At 34.6% G+C, this 18,849-nt stretch overlaps 1 protein-coding gene and 1 non-coding gene across 2 annotated transcripts in view; both read left to right on the forward strand.

Moving 5' to 3' along the window:
• LOC6031153 (kinesin-like protein KIF13A) overlaps positions 1 to 18,849 on the forward strand; it is a 63,667-nt gene that overhangs the window by 37,511 nt on the left and 7,307 nt on the right. The window contains 9 exon segments of the mRNA XM_038266267.1: positions 6,786 to 9,594; positions 9,597 to 10,181; positions 10,242 to 10,387; positions 11,517 to 11,564; positions 12,029 to 12,116; positions 12,495 to 12,590; positions 17,712 to 17,774; positions 17,964 to 18,419; positions 18,482 to 18,841. Coding sequence (XP_038122195.1) covers positions 6,786 to 9,594; positions 9,597 to 10,181; positions 10,242 to 10,387; positions 11,517 to 11,564; positions 12,029 to 12,116; positions 12,495 to 12,590; positions 17,712 to 17,774; positions 17,964 to 18,419; positions 18,482 to 18,841 — 4,651 coding nt within the window.
• Positions 2,353 to 2,458, forward strand: LOC119770886. The gene has a single exon (XR_005279045.1). It is a non-coding gene; the product is annotated as a U6 spliceosomal RNA (small nuclear RNA).

Raw genomic sequence — 18,849 nt, forward strand, 5'->3', positions numbered from 1 at the left:
AAATAAATATCACTTCGGTGTCATAATTACCATCGCATCGTTTGTATTGAGAGTTTTTTGTCTTTCCTCTCGAATGATGCCACACAAAACTTGTTATTGTTATTGTGGAGTTTGTGTAGCTATTCTATACTGAGAAAAAATATTTTTTTGGGATTTGAGATCTTTCGGGAAATTTCATCAGATAAGTTCGGTTTGAATAGCTAAGTCCAAATCATCTGCAGGTACCCTGCAAGCTACAGCCAAGTCATCCACCCACTCACCTAAATTTTCGAGACACTGCTCACTGGTGTTGTTGTGGGTGGTGGTGCTGATGATGGTGGCTCAGGTTTCCTTTCTTCTCTCGCGGAGAGCTCGTTATGTCTAGTAGCGATCAAGCGGCAGCAGCAGACCGTTTAGCTTGGGGTCTGCGGCCACGGACGATGACGAAGGTGGTGAACGAAATTAACAAGTTCGATTTTTTGTGTTGCTTTTTGCTTTGTAGTAACACCCCATGAGTAAATGGTAGATAACGGCGGTCAGTGAGTAAGCACTCTTCCCATGATTTACTCGCTTGTTTGGGGAGAGGCTTTTTTCTTCGCTGTCTTCGTTGAAATAAAGCTTCAGAAAATGAGTAAGAATTCTGAGGAAATTTGTATTAAAATGAAATTGGTAATTGGTCATTCCTCTTATAGGTAATTTCATAATTTCATATTTCCGGGATCTAATTTCTTCATATAAAAAATATCGTACAACTTCGTCGAAGACAACAAATCGATCTGAAAATTCCTTCTCCAGGCAGCGCCCACGTTTATATGGAGACTTGTAGAATGGCTTATTCGGACTTGAAGAATCGATGGACAAATTTGCTCCTTTATAATTGAAACAGTTTTTCAGACAGCGAAGTTCAAAACTATACATTTTTTACGAAAATAAAAATTTCTGCTGAAATTTGGAATTTGCACCACTGTGTACGGAAATTTAGATATACTTTTGATGAAATTTGTTGACGTTGGATAAATCTCGCTTTCTTTTTCAAAAAGTCCTGTTGTACATAGGCGTATTGGCGTATAACTCTAGAATTCTAGAGTTTTTTTTAAAGGTCATACAGTCGACTCTCTGGCTGTCGATCTTCTCGATATCAATATTGCTCCATCTAATGATGAATTCTTCAGTTCCTTCAAACTGCATACTTCGATCGGCTTTATTCCTCGATATTTTCTCTTGCTTGAAGGATCTCTTCCTCGACGGTCCCTTGGATTCTGTTTGCTTTAAAAATCTCTTCCGGTTGTCAATATTGTCACCATCTCATGGCTTGCATAGACATTTTTCTTGGCGAAACGAAGCTTTGAAGGGTGTTTGACATTAGTTTGTTTTTGTTTGATGGACGTTGCCATGATTCTCTCCCATAGCTGGGTACCAAGAAAAACATATTTTCAATCGAGTCTTCATTTTGCATCGTTCTGTAAACTGATGATTCTCTTCCTCGACGGTCCCTTGGATATTGACAACCAGAGAGTCGACTGTATAAGCTTTTGTGTTTCATATGTTTATAGGACCTTTTAAAAAACTCTAGAATTATCCTTTAACCCTCTACTGCCCAATTTATTTTTCGAAAATATTTTTTTTCCTGTTTTTAGGAGGTAATTTTGAGCAACTTTTATTCTACGAAAAACTTTACTTCTCTTGTTTTATGTTTTTCTTGTTTTCTTTTTAATATTTTAATTTGCATTTAATTTGTCTTGTTTAGTTTATATTTGTTTTAGTAGTTCTTGGCCTATTCTACCACCAAATATAATAAAATTTTGTCTATAAATTTTTTTCACGTTTTTACAGTCACTTTTTTAATTTTTTGCATGTTTTTCACATTTTCTGCTTTAGAATGGCACCATCTACATTTAAATTGCAAAAAATTGCGTAGAGGCATGGTCTGAACAGTACAATAATTACTGCATACTCCTTTTTGCTGAAAATATAGGAAATTTTAGTAACAACACAGCCAAAGTTGACCCCTGAAAAAATGACATCTTTAAAAACATTGGCAATGTCACAAAAACAAGTTAAACTTCCAACCATGAAATTTTCTAAAATTTTAAGAATTTTTCTTTCCAATGCTTTTTAAAGATCGAAAATCGGTTGGAAAATTGATTTTTGGCAATTTTTTAGATCGAAGCCCGTCTAAAGGCGGGGTTAGGTTATAGAGGGTTAAAATGTATGGAAATGGACTTGGCTTTGGAAGCTCATTACTCCCATACAATTTCCAGGGTGGCCACTCAAGTCGGGACATCGAGAAATCGTAAATTTTTGATTTTTTGTCAATAAATCGGGAAAAGCTTGTTGAATATTTTTGTAATATTTTGTACAATTTTCTAATTTGTCTTAGCTTCGGCTAGACATATACTAAAATTGGAACGATACAGAGAAGATTAGCATGGCCCTGCGCAAGGATGACACGCAAAATCGTGAAGCGTTCCACATTTTTAAAATGAATCAGGTGGGATTCGACCTCCCACCTTTGGATTGGTGGTGGTCTGGGACGCTAAGCAGTCGGCCATCAGAAGGTTTACACTCTAGCAGTGAATTGATCCGTAGTGTTGAAACATGTTATCTCTTCTTCTCATATTATTAAATACGCGCTGATCCCTGATTTGCCTGAGGGGATTGGAAGTCTAAATATAGATCGAGTTTCCTTCAGATGCTTGCTTCTATGTTTAGGCGGGGCCGAACAATGCCCAGCGACCTCGGAATTGGACCGCAAGGAGCTCTGTCATTCTGAAATGGGTCGTTGGAAGCAGCGCGAGGGCTATCACTACCTAATACCCGGGACTGAGATAAGCTGTATCAGCATTCGGCATGTACACAGTCTGATACAAATTATACTTTCCCATAATTTCGCTACCGGTTAGCGGGTATTGGATTGGACCACACACACACACATTTTGTACAATTTTCTAATTCAATTCACTGAATTTTACTGTAGTAGGGGAACAGCATCTAATTCCAGCGTGCCTCTAATGTTGGCAGGTCAGAACATTGACATTCAATTAAAGCTCATTAAAAGCGATTTCAACAGAAATCGAGTTATAAATAGCTCAATAAGAAGTGAGCAAGCAAGTTTCTATCAAAAGTTTTACAAAATTAGTTGTTTAAATAGTGAAAATCAGCAAATTGGATGGAGTTAGGAGCGAGTGCTTAACCTGCCAAAGATACGAGAATTTCCCCTAACTAACGTTTACTATTTCAATCAATTTGAGAATGTAAAGTCTTTTTAAGACAATATATGAATAAATATCTAATACTGGATATAATTGACACAGATTTTCATATTTTTTTTATGAATCAACAGGTTTTTATACTTAAAAGTTACATAGTTAATGAGAAAGTATTATAAAAATAGAGCCAGTTTAAAAAAAAACTACGACCAGCGAAAAGTTAACGTTCTGTTTCATTTTGTCACAAAGATTGAATATTTGAATATGATTCCAACTTTAGTTGGGCAATAGAATTTGTGTTCGTTGTTCTTTCGTTCTGAATGTCTCTTCAAACATTTTGCATAAAGTAAGTTGTAAAACATGGAATCTTACATACTTATTTTTTTACCGAATTCGGTAGTTAAAAAATCGGTAAAGTTTAGATCGGTAAACCATCTGTCAAAATGATGGATGGTCAAAGGATGGTACGATGAACAATAGTGAACTTAATTTTCGGTAATTTTAAGTTTACCGGAACTGTTCAGCAGTTGAATATTCGGTAAAAAAAAATACTGAACTGAATTTTTTATTGAAAAAAAATGAAAACAGGTAATTACTGACACCCAGATAAATCAAAATTGATACAAAAATTCAATATTAAAATTTACAAAATTAAAAAGGGTACTTGGCAAAAACTTTTTTTTCACACTACGTCATCAGGGGTCATATTGGGTCTTGGGGTGCTGAAATTTGTATGACCCAATCTCACCCTCCACCCCTGATGACAGTTCTTTTGAAAAATAATAAGCATTCTTTGATTTAACATTAAATAAAATTAAGAATACAATTTTATACTCAGTTTTTTTTTTATTTTTTGCCATTTCCAGTTGAAATGATGTATCAAAAACTATACGTTTGCAAATTTTAAAAATAAACATTAATTGGTTGGTGAGTTTTCAAAAAGCCGTAAGAGCCATCTCTGACACCAATTTTCTTTTTTCTCGAAAATGAAACAAAATTTCATTTATGTTATGTTTGGGGCACTTGAAGGACGTGTAGATGAACAATCTCAACCATTTTTGATCCTGGTTTTTTTTTTCGTAAGAAGATCGAATACCGATGCAAAAAGGACTTTGTTTACCAATGGCTCTTACGAGTATTGAGCTTTCGATTATTTTTCAAAGACTTATTGTTTTTCATTTCATTTCTATTTTTTCGAAAATTGTGAATAGTTTCCGAAAAATTCAGGAGTTTGAAAATGGGATTTGAGTAGTCACCCTGCTATCATAAGTATCGAAAAATTCAGCCCTGAATGGATGGTGAAAAGTCAAATTTTAACCACTCTAAAGTTAAAGAACCTTGTTTGTTCGCAGTACAAGTCCATCGGTTTAATATTTGGCAGTGATTTCAATTTGCATAAATTTACATTTTACATGTTGCTAATTGCTGTACAAGACTTCCTCCTTAAACATATGAACATTTTCGGCAGTATGAAGTCCGCCTGCTTCACAGAAGGACCATAAAACTGAATCAAAAGTTTTCTTGACTTTGAAACGAGCAACCCAAAAACACTTGATGCGACTCGGAAAACTTCTTCTTCTTCTTTGAGAATGGCGAATAAATTAAATTTCCGTCCGAAAAGTTGTAACTTTAGCCGTGTGATTGATGAGTCCGACAATGGAACGTGTCGGGCCGTGTTCAATCAAACCCCACGCCACGATATATGAATCCGTTCCAATTATAACCCGCACGCCGTCGCCGCCGCCAAGTGGATAAGTGTTACCTTTTAGCGTTATAGAACCAAGGGTGGTCTAAAAATCTCCGTCACGCAACTGATTCAGAGCAGAGGTTTTTCCCGGCGAAAACACGCGAATATCGCGTCCTCCATTAATGCAGAATGGTCGGTTGGGGTGCGAAAATAAAGCAAAACTAAAACAGCGAAAAAAGGAGTGTCTAATAAAACAAGGATAGTCACAACACTATATACACGGGATTTCCTCGTCGTCGCCGGTCCCCGCCGGACTAACGCGGACCATGATGCGGCAACATTTGGCCGTCGGGTCGTAACACTGCTTGCAGGCAGGACATGAAGCAGAAGAAAAATGGTGCGAATTTCCCGAGAAACGGAAAATCGTTTCAGCCTTGTCTGTCGCACACGATTTTGCACACATGTGTGTCTGTGTGATTGTGTACTTTTATTTATGGCAAGTCGGGTCAGTAAAACAACCCGGTTGACCCCAGGAAAGTGCAATGTTGGATAGGGGTTTATTTTCTCAGATACGATATCAGCATACTTCTTATCATCTTGAGTTTAAGGGGAATCGGGACTGCTTGCCAATGTTGCCAAATACATTTCAGCGGAATTTTAAAAATCCAAGAACATGACGCTTAGTACGCAATCTCAGGAATCACTGTTGACAAAATCATGTTTCCAAGTTGTGTTAATAAAAACTAGTTTACTTTTTTAGTTTTTTTAAGTTTACCCAAATGACTCTAATGGATATAGTAAAAAATCAGATAGAACCAAAGTTGGGAACCTCTGCTAACAAAAAATGTTGATATTTCACTTCGATCCGATTCATTGGCATCAGTCCCAGCTTGCTATAGGGGTAGTGAAAGCTTTAACAATAATTCACGCCTATTTCAGCAAAAACAATCCACGATACATTGTGTATACAACCAAAACGGAAGAAAATTCCCGATTTGGCCATTGCTACGGGCTTGTTTCTGGGTCGGCCCCTCGCGATCCAGCCAGAGACAAACGCGGGTCATTTCCGTTAATATCCGCTGCAGAGCGAGGAGTGAACCGAGTGACATGATTGACAATTTAAAAGGCTCGATATTGCAATCTGGGTTGATTGAGACTCCGCCAAGTTACAATCGCTTTACAGCGACGATTTAAATCAGTTTCGAACCCGTTAGTGGTGGCATTATGTAATATCATTGCAGTAATTTTTCTACACTAAACTGACAATTTATTCTAAACCCGACTCCCCTTGGAACCATATTTTACATTCACGTAATAATGCCACCATATGCGGTGCCGGTGTTGCTGGTAGGACCTGCAATTTACTATATTATGTATGCAGCCAGCCCCGGCAGAGCAGTTCCGATCCGGTTCTCCTTCTTTGGCATGCAAACGCATTTTTTTTTCTCTCGCTCGCTCATCGTATGGTAGTGGAATAATGTCCCAGATCATATGGTGGCGGGTAAAAAGGTACAAGTTCGAGTAAGGTTCAAGGGCACATCGATTTACACCTCCGTGTTCCGTTTAGTCGTGCAGGGTGTTACAATTTCTTAAAGTTATTCCGTTAAATACCTAACTCGTCATCTATGAAGTTGATATCAATAAATGCGTCAGTTTCGTTAAGGTATGATAGATTTGAGCGTCCTAAAAACGCTCCAATCGACAGAATTGCATTTCAATGGGAATTCCAATAAATCTAATTGTTAAATTCGGGTGTGAATGCCATGGAGTCATCTTAAGTCATATAATCGTGGGTGCGCATGGTTACTTAAGTCGCCCTAATCTATCATACCTCGACGAAACGCAAGCGTTTACGCGTTTATCTCAAATTATGTTAATATAACCATGAAATCTCCTTCTCCCCCCCACAGGACATTGACAACCTCATGGCCGAGGGCAACAAGTCCCGTACGGTAGCCGCTACCAACATGAACTCCGAGTCGTCTCGTTCGCACGCGGTTTTTACGGTGGTGCTCACACAGACCCTGATCGACACGCTGTCCGGCGTCACCGGTGAGAAGGTGTCCCGCGTGTCGCTGGTCGATCTGGCCGGAAGCGAGCGGGCGGTGAAAACCGGTGCCGTCGGCGAGCGACTCAAGGAGGGCTCGAACATCAACAAGAGTTTGACCACGCTGGGGCTGGTGATATCGAAGCTGGCGGACCAGACCAGCGGGAGCAAAAACAAGGACAAGTTTGTTCCGTACCGAGACTCGGTGCTGACGTGGCTGCTCAAGGACAACCTTGGTGGTAACTCCAAGACGGTCATGTTGGCCACGCTGTCACCGGCGGCGGACAATTACGAAGAAACGTTGTCAACACTGCGGTACGCGGATCGAGCCAAACGAATCGTCAACCACGCCGTCGTGAACGAAGATCCGAACGCGCGGATCATCCGGGAGCTGCGGATGGAGGTTGAGACGTTGCGGGAGATGCTGAAGCATGCCACCGGAACAAGCTTGCCGGGCGAGATGAAACGGGTTGACATCCACGACAAGCTGGCCGAGAGTGAAAACCTCATGAAGCAGATCTCGCAAACGTGGGAGGAGAAGCTGGAGAAGACGGAACAGATCCAAAGCGAACGGCAACAGGCGCTGGAGAAGATGGGCATCAGCGTGCAGGACAGTGGCATCAAGGTCGAGAAGAACAAGTACTATCTGGTCAATTTGAACGCGGATCCGTCGCTGAACGAACTGTTGGTGTACTATCTCAAGGAGGTCACCCTGATCGGAGGTCATAACAACGAAGGCACTACCAAACAACTACCCGACATTCAGCTGATGGGTTTGGGCATCCAGCCGGAGCACTGTCTGATTACGATCGAGGACGGCGAACTGTTCATGGCGCCGATCGACAGTGCTCGGTGCTGCGTGAACGGATCCGTCGCAACGGAAAAAACCTCCCTCAACCACGGCGATCGTATCCTGTGGGGCAATCATCACTTCTTCCGGGTAAACTGTCCAAAGTCCAACAATAATAACAATAATCTGTCCTCGGAACCGCAAACCCCTGCTCAACATTTGGACTATTACTACGCTCAAGAGGAACTGATGCAAAACGAATTCAGCAATAACCCAATCCAAGCCGCCATCTCCCGGCTGGAGAAGCAACACGAAGAGGACAAACAGGTCGCGCTGGAGAAGCAACGGCAGGAGTACGAGAAGCAGTTCCAGCAACTGCGCAACATCCTCTCCCCAACAACTCCGTACGCACCGTACGCCCCCTTCGACCCATTCCGTCTAGGTAAACTCCCTCCAAACACACCAAACGCTCAACTGCGCGTCGAAAAGTGGGCCCAGGAACGGGACGAAATGTTCAAGCGTTCCCTGGGTCAACTCAAGACGGACATTGTCCGGGCCAACTCGCTCGTCCAAGAAGCGAACGTGCTCGCCGAAGAAATGAACAAGCAAACCAAATTCAGCGTAACGCTACAGATTCCACCGGCCAACCTGAGTCCGAACCGGAAGCGGGGCGCATTCGTCAGCGAACCGGCCATTCTGGTGCGTCGCATGAACTCGGGCAGCCAGATTTGGAGCATGGAAAAGTTGGAAAACAAGATGATCGACATGCGCGACATGTACCAGGAGTACAAGGACAACAACTACACCGTTACGGATGAGAACAAGAACAAGTCGGACCCGTTCTACGAATCCCAGGAAAATCACAATCTGATTGGAGTGGCCAACATTTTCCTGGAAGTGTTGTTCCACGACGTTAAACTGGACTATCACACACCAATCATCAGCCAGCAGGGCGAAGTGGCCGGAAGGCTGCAGGTCGAGATCAGCCGAGTGGCGGGTCAGTTCCCGCAGGACCGGGTCAACGAGTCGGCATCGGAAAGCTCCCAGGACAGCCACGAGGACGACGATATGTGCGAACCGGCGAGCAATCAGGTGACGTGCCGGATCAGCGTGAAGCAAGCTTCCGGCCTGCCGCTGTATTTGTCAAACTTTGTGTTCTGCCAGTACTCGTTCTGGAACCATGAGGTTGCGGTCGTACCGGCTACCAACCAGGAAGTGGCCGCCCACAATCAGAACATTACGTTCAAATTTGATCACGAGTCGGACTACATCATCACGGTGAACGAGGAATTCCTGGAGCACTGCAGTGACGGAGCTTTATCGATTGAGGTTTGGGGCCACCGGTCGGTTGGATTCTCGCGGGCAAAGGATTGGGAAGTGGAGCAACAGCAGGCCAAAGCACGCTCGCTTGCGGATCGATGGGCAGAACTGTCGCGGAAGATTGAACTGTGGGTTGAAATTCACGAGTTGAACGACAACGGCGACTGGGCTCCGGTTGATGTGCAGTGTTCAAAGGACATGCTGACCGGGGGAGTGTACCAGCTTCGGCAGGGATTCCAGCGGCGAATCATGGTCCGCGTGAAACCGGTTCAGAACTCGGGAACGTTGCCAATCATTTGTCAGTCGATCATTAACGTTTCCGTGGGTTGCGTTACGGTCCGCTCCAAGCTGCAGAAGCCGATGGACTCATATCAGGAAGAGGATCTGACCGTACTACGGGACAAGTGGAGTGAAGCTCTTGGTCGCCGACGGCAATATCTGGACCAGCAGATCCAGAAGTTGATCAACAAGGACGACAAAACCGAGCAGGAGAAGGAACGCGAACAGAGTCTTGTCAATCAGTGGGTCTCGCTGACGGAGGAGCGTAACGCCGTCCTCGTACCGGCCCTGGTTCGGGCATCCCCGGTGCTCCGGCGTCCTGGGATCCACCCATGGGAATGGAACCGCATGTACCTGTCCTCTTTTTGGATCTCAACGCCGATGACCTGACGACGCAGAGTGTCAACGACGAAGTGCCCCTCGCCGGCCTCAACTCGATCTTGCCAAAGGAACACGGAAACAAGTTCTACAATCTCCAGATCATCCAGCACCTGGACAAGGACATTTGCGCCGTCTGCAGCTGGGACTCATCGATCCACGACAGCCCGTCGCTCAACCGAATGACCGAAGCCAACGAGCGGGTTTATCTGATCCTCAAGACCACCGTCCGGTTGTCCCATCCGGCACCGATGGACCTGGTGCTACGGAAGCGACTTGCGCTCAACATTTACAAGCGCCAAAGCTTCACCGACCGGCTGAAGAAGCTCCGCATTGGACGTGCCGAGTGCAGTTCACTGCAGTCCGGCGTGACGTACGAGGTGGTGTCCAACATTCCAAAGGCTTCCGAGGAGCTGGAGGACCGCGAATCGCTGGCACAGATTGCCGCCACCGGCGAGGACGTTTCCGCCAGCGATGGCGAAACCTATATCGGTGAGTTTGTGTTATTTGATGAATTTAGACTCAAAAGTTAATTCAAAATTGTTATTACAGAAAAATATACCAAAGGAGTGTCGGCCGTGGAGAGCATCCTCACGCTGGACCGCTTGCGGCAAAGTGTGGCCGTGAAGGAGCTGGAGCAGGTTCGCGGCCCGGCGCTGTCGATGCGAAAGACGGCCAGCGTGCCCAACTTCTCCCAGGTACAGTGTCAACCAAACCAAACCTTCCCCTTTTCCTCTTCCCAAAAATCCAGTATCCCGAGATTTTTCCGTTTGTTCAGTTCAGCAACAGAGCATCATCGTCGTCGTCGTCGTCATTGTCGCTGCTGCTGCTTACCGTTTGCCGGTGGGCAACATGCTTCTTCGTCGTGCTGGAGAAACTTTTCTTCTTTTGTCCTCCAAGTGTCGTACTTCTACTTTTTGTCGTTTTGCTCATTTCTGCTCGATGCGAATATAATATACATAACTTCTCTCTATTCTCGCTGCCGCCTCTCCAATCACACACCACTGTACAATTTCCCATGCTTTTTCGGGAACAAGAAACTTCCGTTTTTCGTTTCCAACACCTTGCTATTATGTCAACCTTCTACACGGGGAGGCTGGCCAGGGTGAATCTGGCAATCGATTGGTTATTTTTTTCACACACAATCCACTTTAACGAATCATCTTTGCGGTTATCTTTATATGGTCGATTTAGAAAAGAAGAATGCTGGAAAAAACGCTCCAACATTCTCCAGAATGCTTCTTAGATTCGATTAGACTAGATTAGAAACTAGAATGTTGATCAAATTAGCTCAAATTTTGGTTAGAAAAACAACTTTTTTAGCTACCTCAACTAACCTTTTTGCCATTTAAAAGAAATAACCAGTCAATTGTCAGATCGAAGTTGCCCTGGAATAGTTGTTTCCGTGTACTACTTCTACCTACTATCTTCCAGTTACTTTCTTTCACACTATACTCTTCCTATGTCGTGACAAGACATCTGCTCCTTCTGGCTTCCTCTCTGATGAACTAATATACTCCAGCACAGTTTGACGCTCCCTCGAATTTGCGATTGATTTTTTTTCTCCTCACGTTTTTTTCACATCCCTTCACGATATCCCCCTCTGTTACAATAAATAAATATTTCATGAACCACCAAATGTTTTGGAATCGCTCTATTTTTTATCTATTGTTTTTATTGCATATGCTTCACACGTTGACATATTTATCTCTCTATTTATACCATTATCTGCACGCTGCTAAAAATAAAAATGTCAATAAAAATTCGAAAAACACCCTCTTCAAAAAAAATCAATCACGCTCAATCCATACAAAAAAAAAAAAAAAGGTCGTTAGAGACACCCGGGAACATACTGGCCTCAAAACCTCGATGACCGTAAGTATAGTAGATGTGGCTTAACACTCATTCACTGTTTTGTCCGTTCTGTCTTTCGTTCTTTACTTAAAAATCTTTTAATTTCCTTACACTGCCAATCCGATCTCTTCTGTCTTCTCTTGTTGGCTGATTCTCTCTCTCTCATCATTTCATTCGTTCGTTCGTTCTTCTTACAAAAACAAAATCTTGTGTTGTTCGCTGCGGACAGACCCCCGAAAGTCCATTGCGTTGTTTGTAATACCTTTTTGAGTGCGGTGCGTTTGTATGTACATGTATTTTTCGAAAAGGGATCGAGCAAATCTCAACACCCAAAAAAAAAAAAAAAGAAACGTATTGGTTCGATAAGTTTGTTTAATATTGAGTCTCTCTCTCTCTAGATTGGTTGGACAGTTTTTTTAGCGGAATGATTTGCGACCACTTGGCCCCTGACTCAACTAATTGTGGCGGTTTCTCTCCTTTTGCAGATGCGATTCTTTGACGCTTCGCTGGAATCGCTGCTGGGCATTGGCCGCTCCGAGTCGTTTGCGGACCTTAAGATGGGGCTGAATTCCGGTGAGTAATGTGGGGGAATTGGGTCCTAAAAAGAAACTTAGATTGCTGATATTATTGTTCACAGCGATAAAGCTTGAGTACAATGACCCTTTGTACGACCATAAAGAGCTTAAAATGGATTTTTAAATCAATTTTGAAAAATTAACCTCGCGGTCCTTCTTGACAGAAAAGCTCCTACTTGACAGGTCGTTCCAAGGGGACCATAGTTGATCCATCGAAAAAATGTTGTCTTGTCAAAAAAAATTTTGCATTAAAATGAAAAAAAGTGATCAGAAATGGTTTTTAATCGTGTTTTTACCGTTGTACATAAAAATTGGCATAGGGCTTTAGTACCCAATTGAAAGTTTATGTAAATGCTAACATTCGATTTTGTTTTAGCTCAAAGCACTCGGGAGACGGCTACCAGTCGTCAGAAGCTGAAAGGAACCTCCCCAGGGGGTGGCGAAGATTCAGCCAACTCCTCGTATGGACTGAGTAAGTACAATTGTTTGTTAAGCTACAATTTAATCCTGATGGTAGAATCACAGACAAACAGATAAGACACTTGCATTCCAATCTAATTACTAGCAACCAATCTGTCGAGTTCAGAAATTGATTTTAGTTGAACAGAAGTGGCCTCCTCTTTAGATTAAAATTTTTAGAAATTTAATAAATGTTAGATTTATGAATTTTAGAATTATTAGAATTATTATTAGAATCTTCAAGATTTTCAGAATTTTTAATTTTTTGAATTTTTAAATTTTTAATATTTTTAAGATTTTTTAGAATTTTAAAGAATTTCTTACAATTAAAAAAAAATATTTATTTTTTTTTATTTTTTGTTTTAAGAACTATTAATATTTTTTGGGGTTTTCTTTAATTTTTAGAAGCTTAAGAATTAAAAAACATAATTTCAAGAAATTTAAGAATTTTAAGAATTTTAAGAATTTTAAGAATTTCAAGAATTTTAAGAATTTTAAGAATTTTAAAAATTTTAAGAATTTTAAGAATTTTAAGAATTTTAAGAATTTTAAGAATTTAAAGAATTTGAAGAATTTAAAGAATATAAAGAATTTAAAGAATTTAAAGAATTTTAAAAGAATTTTAAGAATTTAAAGAATTTAAAGAATTTAAAGAATTTAAAGAATTTAAAGAATTTAAAGAATTTAAAGAATTTAAAGAATTTAAAGAATTTTATGAATTTAAAGAATTTAAAGAATTTTATGAATTTTAAAATTTTAAATTTTAAAATTTTAAAATTTTAAAATTTTAAGAATTTTAAAATTTTAAATTTTAAAATTTTAAAATTTTAAAATTTTAAATTTTAAAATTTTAAAATTTTAAAATTTTAAATTTTAAAATTTTAAAATTTTAAAATTTTAAGAATTTTAAAATTTAAAATTTTAAAATTTTAAGAATTTTAAAATTTTAAATTTTAAGAATTTTAAAATTTTAAAATTTTAAGAATTTTAAAATTTTAAAATTTTAAAATTTTAAAATTTTAAAATTTTAAAATTTTAAAATTTTAAGAATTTTAAAATTTTAAATTTTAAAATTTTAAAATTTTAAGAACTTTAAAATTTTAAAATTTTAAGAATTTTAAAATTTTAAAATTTTAAGAATTTTAAATTTTAAAATTTTAAATTTGAGGAATTTTAAAAATTTTAAAATTTTAAAATTTTAAGAATTTTAAAATTTTAAGAATTTTAAGAATTTTAAAATTTTAAAATTTTAAAATTTTAAGAATTTTAAAATTTTAAAATTTTAAAATTTTAAAATTTTAAGAATTTTAAATTTTAAAATTTTAAGAATTTTAAAATTTTAAAATTTTAAAATTTTAAAATTTTAAGAATTTTAAGAATTTTAAAATTTTAAAATTTTAAAATTTTAAAATTTTAAGAATTTTAAAATTTTAAAATTTTAAGAATTTTAAAATTTTAAGAATTTTAAAATTTTAAGAATTTTAAAATTTTAAAAATTTTAAGAACTTTAAAATTTTAAATTTTAAGAATTTTAAGAATTTTAAATTTTTAAATTTTAGGAACTTTAAAATTTTAAGAATTTTAAGAATTTTAAAATTTTAAAATTTTAAAATTTTAAATTTTAAAATTTTAAAATTTTAAAATTTTAAAATTTTAAATTTTAAAATTTTAAGAATTTTAAGAATTTTAAAATTTTAAAATTTTAAGAATTTAAACAATTTAAAGAATTTAAAGAATTTAAAGAATTTTAAAATTTTAAAATTTTAAGAATTTTAAAATTTTAAAATTTTAAATTTTAAGAATTTTAAAATTTTAAAATTTTAAGAATTTTAAAATTTTAAGAATTTTAAAATTTTAAGAATTTTAAAAATTTTAAAATTTTAAAATTTTAAAATTTTAAAATTTTAAAATTTTAAGAATTTTAAGAATTTTAAAATTTTAAAATTTAAAGAAATTTAAAATTTTAAAATTTTAAAATTTTAAGAATTTTAAAATTTTAAAATTTTAAAATTTTAAAATTTTAAGAATTTTAAGAATTTTAAATTTTAAAATTTTAAAATTTTAAAATTTTAAAATTTTAAGAATTTTAAGAATTTTAAAATTTTAAAATTTTAAAATTTTAAGAATTTTAAAATTTTAAAATTTTAAAATTTTAAAATTTTAAGAATTTTAAAATTTTAAGAGTTTTAAGAATTTTAAGAATTTTAAAATTTTAAGATTTTAAAATTTTAAGAATTTTAAAAATTTTAAGAATTTTAAATTTTAAGAATTTTAAAAAAAAGAATTTTAAGAATTTTAAAAATTTTAAAAATTTTAAATTTTAAAATTTTAAGAATTTTAAAATTTTAAAATTTTAAGAATTTTAAGAATTTTAAGATTTTAAATTTTAAAATTTTAAAATTTAAAATTTTAAAATTTTAAAATTTTAAAATTTAAAGAATTTTAAAATTTAAACAATTTAAAAAATTTAAAGAATTTTAAGAATTTTAAAAATTTTAAAATTTTAAGAATTTTAAAATTTTAAGAATTTTAAGAATTTTAAGAATTTTAAGAATTTTAAGAATTTTAAGAATTTTAAGAATTTTAAAATTTTAAGAATTTTAAAATTTTAAGAATTTTAAGAATTTTAAGAATTTTAAGAATTTTAAAATTTTAAAATTTTAAGAATTTTAAGAATTTTAAGAATTTTAAAATTTTAAAATTTTAAAATTTTAAGAATTTTAAGAATTTTAAATTTTAAGAATTTTAAGAATTTTAAATTTTAAGAATTTTAAAATTTTAAGAATTTTAAGAATTTTAAAATTTTAAAATTTTAAGAATTTTAAGAATTTTAAGAATTTTAAGAATTTTAAAATTTTAAGAATTTTAAGAATTTTAAAATTTTAAAATTTTAAGAATTTTAAGAATTTTAAGAATTTTAAGAATTTTAAGAATTTTAAGAATTTTAAGAATTTTAAGAATTTTAAATTTTAAAATTTTAAGAATTTTAAGAATTTTAAGAATTTTAAAATTTTAAGAATTTTAAGAATTTTAAGAATTTTAAGAATTTTAGAATTTTAAGAATTTTAAGAATTTTAAATTTTAATTTTAAGAATTTTAAGAATTTTAAGAATTTTAAAATTTTAAGAATTTTAAAATTTTAAGAATTTTAAAATTTTAAGAATTTTAAAATTTTAAAATTTAAAATTTTAAGAATTTAAACAATTTAAAGAATTTTAAGAATTTTAAGAATTTTAAGAATTTTAAGAATTTTAAAATTTTAAGAATTTTAAGAATTTTAAGAATTTTAAGAATTTTAAGAATTTTAAGAATTTTAAAATTTTAAGAATTTTAAGAATTTTAAAATTTTAAGAATTTTAAGAATTTTAAGAATTTTAAAATTTTAAGAATTTAAAGAATTTTAAGAATTTTAAAATTTTAAGAATTTTAAGAATTTTAAAATTTAAGAATTTTAAGAATTTTAAGAATTTTAAAATTTTAAGAATTTTAAGAATTTTAAAATTTTAAAATTTTAAGAATTTTAAAATTTTAAGAATTTTAAGAATTTTAAGAATTTTAAGAATTTTAAAATTTTAAGAATTTTAAGAATTTTAAGAATTTTAAGAATTTTAAGAATTTTAAGAATTTTAAGAATTTTAAAATTTTAAGAATTTTAAGAATTTTAAATTTTAAGAATTTTAAGAATTTTAAAATTTTAAAATTTTAAATTTTAAGAATTTTAAAATTTTAAAATTTTAAGAATTTTAAAATTTTAAGAATTTTAAAATTTTAAAATTTTAAGAATTTTAAAATTTTAAGAATTTTAAGAATTTTAAAATTTTAAAATTTTAAGAATTTTAAAATTTTAAGAATTTTAAGAATTTTAAGAATTTTAAAATTTTAAGAATTTTAAGAATTTTAAGAATTTTAAGAATTTTAAATTTTAAAATTTTAAGAATTTTAAGAATTTTAAGAATTTTAAGAATTTTAAAATTTTAAATTTTAAGAATTTTAAAATTTTAAAATTTTAAGAATTTTAAGAATTTTAAGAATTTTAAAATTTTAAGAATTTTAAGAATTTTAAAATTTTAAAATTTTAAGAATTTTAAAATTTTAAGAATTTTAAGAATTTTAAAATTTTAAGAATTTTAAAAATTTTAAGAATTTTAAGAATTTTAAAATTTTAAAATTTTAAGAATTTTAAGAATTTTAAAATTTTAAAAATTTTAAAATTTTAAAAAAAATTTTAAGAATTTTAAAATTTTAAGAATTTTAAGAATTTTAAGAATTTTAAAATTTTAAGAATTTTAAGAATTTTAAGAATTTTAAGAATTTTAAGAATTTTAAAATTTTAAGAATTTTAAGAATTTTAAAATTTTAAAATTTTAAAATTTTAAGAATTTTAAAATTTTAAGAATTTTAAGAATTTTAAGAATTTTAAGAATTTTAAAATTTTAAGAATTTTAAGAATTTTAAGAATTTTAAGAATTTTAAGAATTTTAAGAATTTTAAAATTTTAAGAATTTTAAGAATTTTAAGAATTTTAAGAATTTTAAGAATTTTAAGAATTTTAAGAATTTTAAGAATTTTAAGAATTTTAAGAATTTTAAGAATTTTAAGAATTTTAAGAATTTTAAGAATTTTAAGAATTTTAAGAATTTTAAAAATTTTAAGAATTTTAAGAATTTTAAAAATTTTAAGAATTTTAAGAATTTTAAGAACTTTAAAGATTTGTAATTTTTTAAAAACTTTTAATAATTTTAATTTCTTTTTTTATTTTTAGGGTATTTATTTTTTTTAGAATTTTTATTGTTTTTAGAATTATTACAAATTTTACAAGTTTTAGCTAATTTGTTAGTTTGGAATTAAAAAAAAACATGAAGAGTTCTATCTGTTTGTCTGTGATGTAATGCTAGAGCCTTACAGTCGTATGCAAATGCAAAACTAAAAAAACAGCTCGTCCCTCCCAGAAACAGTGCTCTAGGTGCTTTCCGAATGTGTCCTCTCCACCCTCGATTAATGAAATCTAGTCATCAATGAGCGGAAGTAAACTAATTGCGTCCGTTTGTCTTGTGCTCTCTCTCTCTCTTTTTTCCTTTCTCACTCACTCACTCACTCGATCATACAAATTCACACTCGTTTTCATGGAATGCAGCTCGTCCCACATTCCTAAATCTAAACATAAATTTGAACTCCCTGCGACTTCAGCCAACCAAGCGTACGTAACCAGAAAAAGCGTGTTTTAAACGAACTTTTTTTTTTTAATTTCCCGATAATGTTTCATTTCCTGTTCATTTTGTTTCGCGCGTTCGATGTTGTGTTTCGATGTTTTAGGTTGATTTTTTTTTTTCTACGTGCAATTTCAATTTCTGACCGTGCTAATCGTTTTCAATTCAATTTTCAACAGCATCCCCGGCGGCCAGCAAGTTGGCTCAGCGAATGACGACGCTGCACGAGGAACCGCTGATCAAGCAGATCTGCTACGAGGAGGAGGGCGAGGACCGGTTCAGCGAGCCCGAGTACGCCGAGTACGAGGACGATTACGAGCCGCCCAAGAAGCCGACCATGTCCAAGATGAAGTCCTCGTACACGGTCGAGTCGTTCATGGACATTGACAAGCGGCCCGGGCATGCCGGCGTTGGCGGAGGTAGCGATTTATGCAAGTTCTCGGCGGCGGGAAAGGGCGTTAAGCCTAGTGGAGGTGGTCAGGTGGCGCAGGTCAAGAGCCAGAACATTGCAGCCGGCACGCCCAGCATGAGCTCGTCCACTTCGAGCGGGTACGGCTCGCAGGCCGTGTCCTGCAGCAACCTGACCAACGACGACACCTACTCGATCCGCTCGCTGAGCGTCGGAGAAACGCCTGGTGAGTTGTACTTGAGGATCTTTGATTGAATCGGCAACTTCAACTATTCAATTCTTCTCCAGAAACCATGTCACCGTCCAACAACGTCCTGCGCAGCAACAATCCACTGATGAAGGACGTGGTCAGCTTTGACGAGCTGAATGGCAACCGAGGTGGCGACCTGCTAGAGCAGGAAGCTCTCGCGTACAACAGCAACGCAAAGCGGGCTAGCGAACCGGCGGTTATGACCGGCTCGCGGGACACCATGATCGACGAGGAAGACGAGGGCGTGATCAACGAACAGGAGGTGGAAGAAGACGAGGAGGTGATTGCGATGGACGAAAGCCACGTGAGCAGCACCGCCGATGATGATTCGCACCTTCAGCATGAGGATGTGGTCGACGAGGAGAACAATAGCTCCAAGCTGCTGCAGGATTCCGATGGTATGACG

The sequence above is a fragment of the Culex quinquefasciatus genome, chromosome 3 (assembly GCF_015732765.1).
Source record: "Culex quinquefasciatus strain JHB chromosome 3, VPISU_Cqui_1.0_pri_paternal, whole genome shotgun sequence".
Classification (NCBI taxonomy): Eukaryota; Metazoa; Arthropoda; class Insecta; order Diptera; family Culicidae; genus Culex; species Culex quinquefasciatus.